At 34.1% G+C, this 15,630-nt stretch overlaps 1 protein-coding gene across 1 annotated transcript in view; it reads left to right on the top strand.

Moving 5' to 3' along the window:
• Positions 1-15,630, top strand: part of ERBB4 (erb-b2 receptor tyrosine kinase 4) — a 710,253-nt gene that overhangs the window by 387,815 nt on the left and 306,808 nt on the right. Inside the window, exons 6-7 of the mRNA XM_042993912.1 lie at positions 11,260-11,378; positions 14,177-14,318. Coding sequence (XP_042849846.1) covers positions 11,260-11,378; positions 14,177-14,318 — 261 coding nt within the window. The remainder of the gene's footprint in view (positions 1-11,259; positions 11,379-14,176; positions 14,319-15,630) is intronic.

The raw sequence follows: 15,630 nt of genomic DNA, 5'->3' as shown, positions 1-15,630 counted from the left end.
TGAAAAATGGGCCCTATCTGGGCCTCAGTTTCCTCCTCTGTAAAATCAGTAGGTTGAACTCAGGCATATATGAGATTTCATAAAATGCTAAATATAAAATAATCTTATTTGTAGGAGTCTTGTTATAAGCTTTAAAATTATTTGAGTAATATCTTAATTTTCATTACTCACCACTCATAATTGTGTTGTTAGTTAAAATGACTCGAAAACAAACTATTTTTCAAGAATGTAAAGAAGGTTCATGCAGATTGTTATTCAATGTTGTACTTAAAATAGCTTCTGAAACTATTTTCCTCCCACCTCTACCACCTTCGGTTTTTAAATTTAGACACTCATTGTTTGAGGTTATTAATGTAAACATATTGATGAAGATATATAGGAGTCTGGAAACGAATTTAAAACCCTACTTTATAATAACTTATCCTGTGACCTAGGATAGGCTAGTTAATAATTGTTAAATGTTAACCTCTTCATCTGTAACACAGGGATAATTAACTTGGATTGCCAACTTACAATACAATGGGATAACTGCTAGACTAGAAGTCTGTATGGCATTAAGTGAGGTCACCAAGAAAGAAGGGGGAGGAGATACAGAATAATGGGTTCCAGTTAAGGGATTTGGTGAAGAGTTAACAAAGGAGATTTTTACCAAGATGATCCTTGAAGAATGTATAGACATCAGATGGGCAGAAGAAGGACCTAGAACACGCCATACAAAGAACCAGGATGAGAAGGAGGCAATTTAAGAGATAGAGAATACAACTTATAATAAGCCATGGTAATGAAGCTGATTTGGTTGTAAAGGAAAAGAGGGGGATTTGGCATGAATTCCAATTTTGAGTTGGAGCAATTGAATCGATGATAGAAATAGTCACTGGGACTGAGTATATAGGGGGAGAATAGTGTTGTGGCTGAACTGAGAATGGGAATAAGGGAGTTTAGCTATGTCCTTTCTAAGTCTTAAATATCCCTGATTCATCCACGTAGAACTGCCCAATAAATAATTAGTTAGTAAATGGAAACTCAACTGAGATATTCACAGATATTGTAAAGAAGGACTGGGGATAGATACTTGAGACATATCTGCAAGTATGTGTTATAGGTAACTCTTGAAAATGCTTGGCTCTCTGAGGGTAATGAAGATCATGAGGTAAAGGGAAGATTATTTTTTTTAACTTACTTAAAATACAAGAATCTTGAGTATTGTCCTTGAAGGAATGGCCAGTAAAGACATTAATTGTAAAAGAGAGAACATAAATAATTTCCAATGCAAGAATTTGGCCTTGAATATTATGGGACTGGGCAACCTGGGACTCAGGAATAACCTAAAACAGGAAAATGAGCAACCCTTTATTTGAGATAAAAACAAAGTGAATGAGTGTGGATTTGGATGAAAAAGGAAAAAAATTTGACATTAGAAAGGGGCACATTAATTTAGCTGACAATAGCTTTGAGTTTGCTAGTGCTATTAAATGTAATATTTCTCCTAGCATTTCAGCATCATTTGGTATTTTAATTCCCAAATTGATTACTAGGCATGGGCTCTGCTGTGATGTGAGCAAACTAGAAACTGCCTGGAAAACCCTGAACACATAGTGTTAATCCCTTAGAAATGGTTGGATGTGATTTTGGATTTGTCCATTGGAAAGTCAGTTTAGTTCAACTCCAGTTTTTTCATCAATAAAATGAGAAATTTAGACTAGATAGCACACATTAGGTCAGGAAATCTTTGTTCATTGTTTAACTGATGTGTGGCTCTGTCTTTTCCATTTTAATATTTGTGATTATTTTCATCACAAAATCGGCAGCATTTCCCACCCCACCTCTCTTTCGAGAAGGAGACTCATCAGGTGTTTATTGAGTAGGAGAGGTTATCTTTATCCTCATTCATTGATATTTTGGATAAGGACATACTTATCCTGATATACTAATATAAGCAAAAAAGGTAGGTTTTGTTTTGTTTTGTTCTTGCTAAATCTGGATGTAGAGATGTGTGGTCAACCATAATTTGAGGTGATTCAGAAAAATTCAATGTTAGATTTTTCCTGATTTCTTGGTTTGTGACAGCATATCATTTATGTGTGTGGTATAGGTGCAGCTTTCAATTCTAATGTAAAAACGTATTCTTTAGGAGTCTCTTTGTGGTTTTCTTATGCAGATTCATATGCTTCCTTTATTATTTTGAAACCTATATATATATAGAAGAATTTCAAGAATATTTTTATAATTAATGTAGTAGAATGCTATCGGCTTTTCGAATTCTAACTCATAAACTTTGGTAATGTTAATAGCGTATTAGAAGGGGAGAATTTCCCTGATGCCCAAGTGTGTATTTTAAAATCAGTTTTAAGTTCCCTCAATGAATCATTGAACATGTCATTAAAGAAATAGGTTGAATAAAACTTCATTAAATAAATGAAGAAAGCAGCTAGTGATGAAGAATGGATGTGACAAGATTCCTTTCCTATTTAACACAACTAACAACATTATCATGTCATACCCCATGGGTCACCAGGGATTTATCTGGGACAAGGGTCAAACCTCACTAATAGCTGCTAAAATCTGAGCATACTTTATTAACTGACTCTGAATGTCAGTTTCAGTAATGGCTTTGTGGGCATTTGCCATGTTTTTCAGGTGAACTATGGCAGTTACTGCACTTAGGATTAAACCATTATGTCACCTACAGGAGTGTATACCTCATGGTATGGCCTAGCTAGTTCCCACTAATTAGGAATTAGGAATAAAAGATAGTAAATTGCATTTTCTTCTGTGATGTGAAAATGGGTATGCTTGCAGTAATTTGGAAGATACAGACACTTTTTTTTTTTTAATAATTCTGTTTTCCTGGACTCCATTATTTAAAATAAATAAATAAATAAATAAATAAATAAATAAATAAATAAATAAATAAAAAAAATAAAATCCTTCCCTGAATGCCTTTTTCCAGTGTTTAAGTCTTATGTTATTGGTTGAAAGAATTGATAAATTATTCAAGGTTCAAATTCCTTCCTTGTCCAAATTAGGATACAGCCTAATGTATCTTAAGGGCTTACTCTGCGTGGCAGCAATTACTGACTTCATCATTCTGTGATCTAGCTAGCATGAGATAGGAAGCAGCAGTTTAAGACCCATTTTCACCTCTGCCTTCCCATCTAAATAAATGCTTTACCCTTCCTAATGTAACCTCTCATTAGGGAGAAAAAAGGGTCTTACAGCAGAGGTTTTGAGTTGTTGGTTTTCAAGGCGAGTTATGAAAACCTCAGGGCTCCTAATAAGAAAAAAAAAAAAATTCTGGCCCTTTCTCCAGACTTACTAAATCAAATGTAGGAGGAGAGGCATCTTTATTTTAAACTTTCCTATGTGATTCCTAGAGTTAACCTGGCCCTGGACACACAAACGTGTCCAGTTGTTCTCCTTTGGGAAAATGAGTAGTGGTCTATAGTTTGGTGTTAGTTTCATTAAACTTGATTTTCTACTCATTTCAGCAAGCTCTAGAAGTAGTGTGTGTTCTTGGATGGTTCATAGGCTTTATTTGTTTCATTAAAGTATATCCTGATGATAGTAGCCTTCTAAAAGCATGTTGCATAACCCAGAGTGTCCTTTTTTTTTCTTTTTTTTTTTTTTTTAGTTACAATTTTACCACTCGTAGGAACAAGTATTGGATCATAGAACTAAAGGATTACCTCTAGGGAGCATTTCATCAAGCCCCTTGTCTGTAATTAAGTGGATGTCTAAAGCATCCAAAAGAGATTTCCCTTAAATACTGACAAATAGGGGTTCAAGAAGCCCTTTTAGTTGCTCATTACAGTGTTTTTATCACTCTAATAGTCAATAAATTCTTCTTCCCATCCAACCCCAATCACCTCTGCTTTAACCCAAGCATTTTTCTTCTTGTTCAAAACGCCAAGTATGTAGCTGAACACAGCCTAACATTACAACATTCCACTGAAGCACTGTCTATTTAATGGACATAATGTGCTTCATGGACACAGAAATTTGGTCAATAAACAGAAATAGTATAGGCAGCATAGAGGTGCAGGTCACTGAATATTAGTTGAAATAGAGAAAAATAAAAATAAAATCAATGTCCTTTAAAGTGTGTTTAGCAATGCAATTGGGGACTGCCAGGATACTTTTTATGTAGGCAGCTGCTAGGTGAGAGAAGGGAACAGCTTTCTGACAGTCTCATACTTTACTGTCTGAAAACTTCCCACTTTAGGTTTTTTTCTTCCCAACTCTTCCTACCTGCTTGCATATGGATTTTTTGCTTGTTTGCTCTCCCAATTAGTGATAGAGGGCTTAACAACACAAATAAGAAATTAGAGCAAGAGGTCAGTCAGTGTGGTAAAATTTCAGACAAAGAATAATCAGTCAGTCAATCAATCAAATGGTATAAGTAATCTAGAGTTTTCCCCATTTTTATTGGATAGAGTTACGATTTTCAACTCTAGACTGCATATTGGAATCACCTGGGGAGCTTATTAGAAGTGGCAAGTTCTAGGGGCACGTGAGTGGCTCAGTCAGTTAAGCGTCTGACTTCTGCTCAGGTCATGAACTCACAGTTCAGGGTTCGAGTTCCGCGTTGACCACTTGGAGCCTGAAGCCTGCTTCAGATTCCGTGTTACCCTCTCTCTCTGCCCCTCCCCCACTTGTGCTCTGTCTCTTTCTCAAAAATAGATAAACATTAAATAAATTTTAAGTGGCAAATCCTAGAACATTGCAGGTAATTTTGATTTACTAGGAATTAAATGATTCCTAGGTATTTTTTAAAGTATTCTGTATCCTGCTACTCAAAATGGTCTATGGACCAGCAGACAGTGACGTTACCTGGGAGCTTATTAGACTGGACAATCTAGGTTCCCACTGATGTTGACCAAATGAAAATCTTCACTAACACAGGAATTCCCATATTAAAGTTTGAAAGGCCCCATTAGATGTTCTAATATACAATGTGGTTCAGAAGCACTGGGTAGAGGAAGTGAACGGAACCAAAAGTCCCTCCTGAGGGTAAGGATATGGAAGAAATGAGGAAAGAAGAAGCAGATAAGAAAAGAAGAGAAAAGTGGAAGAGTGTAAAAACACAAGAAGACACTTATAAATACTTTGCCTAAATTTAACCTTATTTATTTTTTAATGGGCAGAGATCTTTTTGTTTTGTCACTGTTATGTCAGCACCCTGTTTTGCATTATTTATGAATGTTCTTTATCCTTTTGTAGCTCACAGGAAGCAGTAATAAATATTTAACTAAATTGTCAAAGTTCTTTAAATAAATTTCTAAGGGAGTAACTTTAAACATGGTTATTATTATAATTAAAGAAGAAACTCAGGGCACCTGGATGACTCAGCGTCTGACTCTTGATTTGGGCTCAGGTCATGATTCCAGGGTTGTGGAACCGTGCCCCACGTTGGGCTCTATGCTGAGTGTGGAGGCTGCTGGAGATTCTCTTTCTCTCTCTCTCTCTCTGCCCCTCTCCTCCACTCGCACTCTTTCTCTAAAAAAAATTAAAAAAAAATAAAATAAAGAAGTAACTAGCCACTATTTTTATGAGTGATGTACTGACATGATAAAGCTACTTACTTTAATTTCTTGAGATGACAGATATTCTTTCAACAGTATCCCCTTACCCTGGAATGTATGGTTCCTTAAACTTTATCCAATTCTTTTTTAAAAAAATTTTAAGGTTTATTTTTGAGAGAGAGAGACAGACAGAGCATGAGTCGGGGAGGGGCAGAGAAAGAGAAAGACAGAATCCGAAGTAGGCTCCAGGCTCTGAGCTGTCAGCACAGAGCCCGATGCAGGGCTCAAACCTATGAACTATGAGATCATGACCTGAGCTGAAGTTGGATGCTTAACAGACTGAGCCACTTAGACACCCCTCTCCCTCTAATTCTTATGGATATTTTGGATGAATCTCCATTCCTAATCTCAAATTTGCTGAGCCCAATATAATAAACACCGTAACTTCCCAGATTTTATCTTATATTACACAATCACAGTTAGTGATGTACCATCAATGAATAAGATAGTTAAAATTCGACCCAAATTTTTTTTTTAAACGTTTATTTATTTTTGAGACAGAGAGAGACAGAGCATGAACAGGGGAGGGGCAGAGAGAGAGGGAGACACAGAATCTGAAACAGGCTCCAGGCTCTGAGCTGTCAGCACAGAGCCCGACGCGGGGCTTGAACTCACGGACCGTGAGATCATGACCTGAGGCGAAGTCGGACGCTTAACCGACCAAGCCACCCAGGCGCCCCTCGACCAAATTTTTAATGCACCCAATGAAGCAATTTAGGAAGGATACTAAATATGAGAGGGGAATATCTAATGAAATAATATTCAGGCAAGGGTGGAAATTAATATAACGAAAGCAATTATAACTCAATGTTCCCATGGAGACTAAGTGAGTTATCTCATTGATTTCAGGAACTGTTGTTTTGTTTTGTGTTTCCATCATAATAAAATATGAGTACAGTTTGATGTGTTTAATTCATATTAAGTAGTATTATTAATCAATAAATGCCATTAAATAGATTATACAAAGGGAATGTTTTCTTTCTAAAAATAAATCTCATATAACAATGTGAAAAAATGTTTCTTAACTGTGTCACATCACTGTTTAGAGATTAAGCTTATTGTTTTGTTCTTTTTGCTTACTTATATTTTTACCTGTCAAGCAAACACTTCTAAATATATTTCATACTTACTGAACTTTCAATTGGAATTAAGGCATGTGAACGCTGGGATAGCAAAAAGTGCTATTTACTGTTGAATATATCATACTTTTTTTTATTTTTAAAATGAATTATAGACTGCTTCTGAAGAAAAACCCATAATTCTCTTTTTAATATCTTAAGTCAAAAGTTTCAAAAGTAATGACTTAGAGAGATGTTTCTTTGCAGGTTCTTGAAATGGAATGGTGTATCTAAGATCAAAGTGTCCTGAAAAAAGTATGAGTTATGTGAACACTTGATAGATGAAATTGCTATTTTGAACAATTTAAAGTTGACTCAACATGTATGAATGAATAATTTCATGTACATGCTTTAAAATTTTCAGAGTGTAGGGGCACCTGGGTGGCTCAATCAGTTGGGCACCCAACTTTGGCTCAGGTCATGGTCTCACGGTATGTGAGCTCAAGACCTGCATCGAGCTCTGTGTTGACAGCTCAGAGCCTGGAGCCTGCTTTGGATTCTGTTACTCCCTCTCTCTCTGCCCCTCCCCCACTCATGCTCTGTTTCTTTCTGTCTCTCAAAAAAGAATAAATGTTATTTTTTTTAAATTTCAGAACATAATAATTATTATTGAACTTAAGATTGAAGTATGATAGATTAGATTTTAAAATATTATTTTCATACTTAAATAGTATACTCAATAAGAGAATTGAACTCAATAGGAACATTTTATATATAATTTTAAAATAAATTAATAGTTAATTATCTTTATAAACATTATCTACATTAATTTTCTCATTTGGTAGGAAAGACCAAAATATATAAACAAAGAGAAACTGAAACATTTTGCATACTTACCTTAAACCACCATAGAGTTAAAAATAGAAATTAACAGTCATATGTGTTTAAGATTAAAATATGGTGTGATTTATATGCTATTAATGCTGACTCATTTTGTGCTATTTCCAGCTGAGCAATGCCTGTCAAGTTAAAGCAAGTTAATAGACTATACTGGGCTAATACTTATTTTAAATCTAATAATTTGTTTACTTAACATATGTCTGCTATTTCAGTTAACAACTTTGGTACATTCAAAAAGGCCTTGTTAAATCTGGAAGAGAGGAATTATATAAGAATTTATGTTTTACAAAATATCTATTAAAAGTATTTTCTTTATATGGTATAATTAGAATATCTAAAAATATACTACTTGGATAAAAGATAGGAACATCAACATAAGTCCAATGTATGAATATGAAGAACTAATGAGTAGATATAATTTATTTGGGTATATTTCATATATGTAGTGTATATGTATATGTATATGTATATGTATATGTATATGTATTGTGTATGTATAATGTATATGAAATATAAATAACCATTACATGCATGACAGGTACAGTTCTAAACATTGGAAAACACCAACAAAATATGTAATAAGTGAGTTGTAAAATATGTTAGGTGGTGATCAATGCTATAACAAAGATGAAAGAAGGAAGGAAAGATGTAAGGAAGGAGGGAAAGAAAGAAGAGAGGGAGAGAAAGAGAAAAATAGAAAGAAAGAGAAAAAAAAGAGTAGCGTCCATCAGGAATCAGTAATTTGAAACGGATTCAGTATTAAATAGGGGTAGACTTCACTGAGAGAATGAGATTTGAGCAAAGGAAGGTAAAAGAACAGGACAAATTGATTTACTATGTAGAACTTTCTATTAGAATACTTACAAAAGAAATAATTTATTTCAAAATTTAATGTGACCCAAGTTGCAAATACAAAATACACTGTCACAAATCCAGGCTTAAAAATCTGTCTTTCAAAATCCTCTATATCAGATAACTCTATTTTTACAAAATAAAAGCAAGACAGGGAATTAATCCAAATGTTGTTTCAGTTTAAACTCTATTTGATGTTTGTATTGCTTTTACTACATAGGTAAGAATATAATCAAGTCCGAAAAAGGAATATAGTTCATACTTAAATATTATATATTATTTTATGAATATCATAATCATGTTCAAATAAAAAGGGTCCAAGTGAAAATGTAGAATCATGAAATAATAACAAAATTTAAGGAGTATTTAAGTCTAATGTATGAATTAGCAATAATTCAGTTATTTGCATTTTGATATGCTGTGTTTCTGGCTATTTTAATATTGTCTATTTACAGGGTTTAGTACCCTACCTCTTTAGTTCTCTGCATGTTTTTCTTTTCCTTTGATATGTCCATTAAGCAGTAACCAAATGCTTTCACTAAGTTGGCAATATATGATTTATTTAGTTGGAAAGGATACTTACTTTCTTGTATAGGAAGTGTCAAGCATGTACCAGTCCCTAAGGATAAAAACATCAATAATAAGACAATAGACTTCAAAAAACTACTCTAATAGTTTAGTAGAGGGAACAAACCTAAAAAAAAAAAGATACAATGTAAAGTACAATAATAATATCTAACCTGAGAACTATTAACAGGGGCCATGTGAAGCACTTTATACCTATGTCTCTATTTATCTTCAATTCCATTAGACACAAATGATTACTAAATCCATCTTAAAACTGGTAAAATGAAATACAAACATATTCAATAACTTGTTCCTATCACAAGAATAGAGTTAGGATTTGGGCGTAGTCCTTCAGACCACACAGTCTGCATTAACTTTCTCCCTTGTTCAGAAGAAACAGTGATAAAATAACTCATCCTAGCAATGTATCTGGAGTTTTCAGAGAGGAAATGGCATCTGAATACAATCTTATAGATGAATATTTGCCAGGATAAGAAGACAAGAAGGGTTTTTAGCATGGATGAGAGCATTATAAAAAGGCAATGAGAATCAAAATTGCAAACGATGCAAGAAATCAGGAATCACAAGTGGTGTTTGTGTATGGATGGATGTGAAAAGCACAGTGAGAGACACCAGTATAGATAGAGGTGGTGTTTAATTGATGAAGCACTTTTATCCCTTGTTATGGGTTTCCTCCTTTAGTACAGGGATGACAAGTTTTACCTTGCGAAACAACACTGATTTATAAGCAGTGGCTTGTATTTTCAAGCCATTGCTTTTAGAGCAGCATAGAGGATTAATTGGGATCTGAGAAACCTTTTAGAAGGCTATGTAATAATTTAGATATATGTTTTTGAAAAAGTTGGAGTAGAGAGGAGGGACAGTCATGAGGACTGTTAGTTAGCAATTTTATTTGATAATTTTGTTAGGTATGCGAAGTGAGAGTGAGGGCAAAGGAGAAATAGAAAACACATCCCAAATTTTTAACTAAGCTACTGGATGGGTGGTACTAATTAAGAGGAGTGAACAAAGGAGACAGATATGCTCAATTGGTGGAGGTGAGAAAGTGTACATTCCACATTGTACATCTTGAGGTATCTAAATGGGTCTTTTGTAGGCACCTGGTAATACTTGCTGCTGCTCAGTAGAAAATTCAGATTTGGATCTGATGTCATCTATCTATAAGTAGTGTGAAAAGTAGGGAATTAATGGTTTCATCTAGGCATGAGCCCATAACCCAAAGAAAACTGTCAAGACCAACTGGGGGAATACTACTGTTTAAAGGTCAGAGTCTTTCTACAGTAGCAATGAAGAAAGCTTTGAAGAACTATTTAAAAAGATGAAAGGAAAGCAGATTGAAGTGGAAATATGGAAGCCAAGAAGGGATGTGCTATATATATTCTGTAACATTTATTTCTCTAAATACTTAAAAAGTATCTCTTTGGAATAAGTGAAATAAGTGTCCCTCAGTGCTATAATGTTGATGCCCAGCCTGTTGCACTGATTTTACTAAAGCATACCTCGATACAGTGCTGTCAGCTTGGATCAAAGGATGTTGTTAGAAAGACCAATGGAAATTTTTGTTGTGTCCACTATGAATGTGCCCCTCCCTTCCTTTCCTTCCTTCCTTCCTTCCTTCCTTCCTTCCTTCATTCCTCCCTCCCTCCCTCCCTTGCTCCTTCCCTTCCTCCTTCACTTCTTTTGAGGATATTGCACTGTTCCTTACATAGGAATCTTGGTGGAAATTTACTTAAATCTCAAGAATAGAAACACTTATGCTACTATTGACCAGTTATCTATATCTGTATCATTATTTATATATCTACTTGATATGAATCATGTAAGATATAATGTGAATCATATAAAAGTTTATGTTCCCTTGACTACTAAAAAGCTTAGATTATTTGTGGGGATACCTTCTGCCATAAAATCTTACTGTGCACATTGTGAATTGACTTCACTGCTGACTCCATTTTTTGCACCCTGCCAAAATGCCTTACTCAGTTACTTCAAATTTGATTCTTTCCTGCTAAGTTGTACAATATTTTTGTAAAATACGAGAGGTGCTTTCTGGAACAAGAAAGAAGATAAAAACAAAAGTATGTATTAATTTTTGAAGGTTTTTGTACAATAATTTTGACCTGTTGCAGACTTCATTTGGTACATATTAGCTGAATTGAGTCAGTGGTGGGTTGATTGTTGTTACCTGAGAGCTCAGCCTTTGTCAGCTACTCCAAAGCACCTTAGAAGTTTCTTTTGGTGGCTGACTTTGATCAAAGTCTCATCTCTGCCTTCTGCAGTGACAAGGACGGTGTGTGCAGAACAGTGTGACGGCAGGTGCTATGGACCCTACGTCAGTGACTGCTGTCATAGAGAATGTGCTGGAGGTTGCTCAGGACCAAAAGACACCGACTGCTTTGTAAGTCTTGGAGATCCCCTTTTAGTCTCCTGATCACCCTCCTTTCTAGTTGGATTCGGGCATACTGAATCTTTAACTTCTCATTAAAATAAGATCGAATTTAACCATTTTAGGATTAAGAAAGATGTTTTGCCTTCCTATAATACATCTCCTCACTGGGTGGCTATTGATTAACTATGATATTTCTGTTATAGTAAATGAATTATGTCTTTCGGACATAATTTATATTACAGGTGAGATGTATTGGAGAATGAAAAGGGGAAAAGATAAAAAGATATTGAGATATCTTTTAAAAGCTAATAGTTCCCTTCCAAAATTTACATTGATTACCTGTTTATGTTGTTGCATCATTGAATTTTCTGAGTGGGGGCTCTTGAATTTTATTTCTTGAATTTAAATTTCAAGATTATAGCTCTTGATTTCAAGATTATTCATAAATTTATTCATTTAACTATTTCCCAGTATATTTTGTTTACAAGTTAATATTATTCAAAATTTATAAGATTTACAAACGCATGCTGAAAGCAATTTATATGCTAATCAGTGTGATTTTTATTTTAGAAAAGGACAGTTTTCTTTCCTTAAAATTAACATTTATAGCTTTTTGGGGACATGTTTTAATTACATTTTAATATCCCCAATACAGTTATTTCTGCTCTTTAGAATCAGACAATTCTGTGAACTATAGTTACCACAATTTCATAAACACAGACATTGTTTTCATTTTATGCTAAAAATAATAAAATAAGTAATTGTTTTTGCTATTAACAATGAACAGAGATATTCATTTTTTCCCATTCTGAAATACCCAGAGAATACACATATATATTAAGGATTGAACATTTTTTAAATGACACAACTCTGAAAATAGGCAAAACATAAATTAAACCTCTTATGATATAGTCATTTCTTAATTTTCTTAATGTTACAAGAAACTTAATTTTTCTACCCTAATCCTATATTGAAACAAAAGTATATATTGCAGAAGTGAGTAGGGAAGAAGAAGTAAAGAAAAGAAAAATGTCAAAAATTTAAGGAGGATGCTCAGCAGGTTTTGAAGTGAGACGCTTTCCCTTGCCTATCACCTGATACGGGGTAAAGCCTGATGCCGGGGACACCGAACAGGTGTTATAGTAACAATTCCAAAGCAGTAACAACAAGAAACACAAACAATAGCCATTCTTTCATGGTTCCATTATCATGATAAGCAGAGTGCCTGGTGAGCCTTAGAATTCTCATTTCATTACTTTTATGGAATGGTCCAATGACTCCACTTTGGCATTTGGTACAGAATGTTCAAGAATGCCAGACCGAGGCCTTGGTGTAAGTTCCGTTGTTTTGTGTGCAGTCTGGAAGGTAAATTTGTTTGATTCCTCTGGTTTATGTCCCTTTGTTGCCAAGCAGTCTGTGCACAACACTGCATAAAGTATGTTCGTAAAGCAATTATGAGGACACATGAAGTTTTATAGCCATAAATTAAAACTCACTGAGTTTTCCTGATTGCTTTTTAATAGATTCTTCCTGGAAAATGTCATCGTAGTGAATAATGTATCATGAGTGAGTCTCGTTCTGATTATGCATCTAGTAGGCCATTGTCAGGGAATTGTCATGTTTGTGATGAAGCACTTGCTAAAACAACAATTGATGAAGAAAATGTTTTGAAGAAACAAAATGAATTAGTGCTTATTAATAACCATACATACAATTTATGATGAAATATAAAATATAGCTAGAGTTCATATGAGCTTACCTTCCAAGGCCTAAATTATTCCTCTGAAGGTTTAAGTTGTTCAATTAAGAGAATTAGTTCATCCACTCTTTTGAAAGCCATGTTTGTATGTGTGTGTGTGTATATATATATATATATGTGTGTGTGTGTGTGTGTGTGTGTGTGTGTATAATATATGTAACGTACATATATATATAATTTGTATGTATATGTACGTTACATATATTTTATATCAAATACCTCTCAGGTGGCAAAATTGTTTTTAATTCTTCTCAAATGCATTTGAACATATTAACAAATGAAGTCTCAATGCAAATAGGTAAGTCAGCAGAAACAAACTGTTTTATTTGAACTTGATGGCTTTTACTAAATGGTGTGGTATTATGATGAAAGCCACACAGGAAATGGCAGCACATTATTTAATCATGAGCTAAGTATGTCTGCTTCCCTTCATTTCAGCATCAAATACTCTGTATTTATATGGACTAGTCACCTTCCAAAACCTTTTCTTCAAGTCCAGTGTAAATGGCTCCTCACCAATGATTCCTCACCACACAGTGATGACCAATGTACTTCTCATGCTGCTTCCGGCACTGAACTTTCCAAACACCAGCTTTAAGGAAAATCTAGATTGTAGAATTGGGAAGTCAGTTGCCAGTGCCAGACTCTGAGACTCAGTATAAACACTTTGAATGGTGTGAGTCAAAATTTGTTTTCACTGTGAGCTAATTTTAATAACTTAAACCAATTATTAATTTGGAGATCACTGGACAGAGACTAAGTAACTTGAACATCAATAACTTTGTAGAGATGGTATATTCATTGACACTGGAAAACAAGTTTTATAAAAGTTTAGAAGTCCAAAACAAGTTAGAACTTAACACTAAGCACTTAATGACTACAAAGTATCAAATTTTATACTTTTTGTGAAATAAGTATAGAACACATGTGTAAAAATATAAATATAATAATAAAGAATACATCCTTCTCACAAAGCTGTTACAGCAATGTTCTTTTAACAAGTTATGAAGGTTATTTTTAGATGAAATTAATACTTGCTATGTTGCAGGCCTGCATGAATTTCAATGACAGTGGAGCGTGTGTTACTCAATGTCCCCAGACTTTTGTCTACAATCCAACCACTTTTCAGCTGGAACATAACTTCAATGCAAAGTATACATATGGAGCATTTTGTGTCAAGAAATGCCCACGTAAGTAACAAGATGAGAATAGCCAATTTAATGAGATCATCATTTAAAAACAGAAAAATTTCATATAGATTTATTGTAATTTAAAACTTGCAATAATATTGTTGGATATACTTGGATTTAGGTCCTATTGCTACCATTTCACAAATAAGAAAATTAAAGTTCAAAAAATTAAAGTGATTGGTCCAAAGTCTCAGCAAAGGAGTGTCATGCTTAAAGTTAGAATGTAGTGTCATTGCCTTCTAAGCTCACTGTTTTCACTGTACCTCAGTGTATTTGTACATGATACTGTTTCTCAAAAAAGTGATTAGTTAAGTGGCAGCAAGCTTTGTAATCAATGAGGTCTGCTTCTAATCACAATGAATTTTTACCTAATACCATTTCTGATTACTTATTTGTAATAGATTGTGTAGCATGATAGTTTTAATATCAAATCTAATCTTAAACAATTACAATAGATGTGAAGGGCATGTTGACAGATCTTTACAAAATTGATAACTCATCCTGGGAATTCCAAGTGACCAGCTTCACTTTCATCAAGAATTCAGTATAATGTATGTCTTCACGTTTGCTCCAGAGTGAGCAATGGGACATTATTTCTTCATTGTTTTACCAGGAAAAAGAATGACTACATTCGTCCACATACTCATTTAAAAGAAGAAGGTTTTACAATCTACATCATACCGCTATTATGGTTTCCTTATTTTGTGTCTGTGATTGAATAGGAAGTGTGAAGGACATAGGATTAGAGTGGTTATGGTTTGTGGCTCTGCCCACTTATTACTTATGTGATTTTAAATGAACTATTTAGTTTTCTGTATTCTCCTTAAGAGTTGGAGAGTAATAATCATGGTTCTGTCTTTCCTGGAGTTATTATAATCATCAAAGGTTTGGGGAATAAGAATCAGAGGGACAGTATATAAAAACAAGTGTTTGAAAACAATGACAATTCTCGTCATTATTATTACATACTTTTATATTGGTTAAAAGAATAGTTATGCATATAAGCTTTTAACACCTAAATTGTGGCAAGTGGAGAACTATTTTGTGAAATTACACGCCCAGTTTCCTTAGATAACTCATAAATTTCCTTTCTTGGAATAGTTTAGGTCAATCAAATTACAGACTGATTTAAAAACACTTCAGTGTTTATCTATGTAAAATTCAAATATTTGAAGGGTCCTGCTCATGAGGCATGAACTATTTTGGGAAAACAAAGACATTTAGCTTTTAAATACTGGTCCACAATCTCCAACCCAGACTTCTAACATTCAAAAATTACAGACAAATATTTTTTGCAACTCGTTTGGCTGCA

This window comes from Panthera tigris, chromosome C1 (assembly GCF_018350195.1).
Source record: "Panthera tigris isolate Pti1 chromosome C1, P.tigris_Pti1_mat1.1, whole genome shotgun sequence".
NCBI classification, from domain to species: Eukaryota; Metazoa; Chordata; class Mammalia; order Carnivora; family Felidae; genus Panthera; species Panthera tigris.
This window is presented reverse-complemented; position numbering and strand designations above follow the sequence as displayed.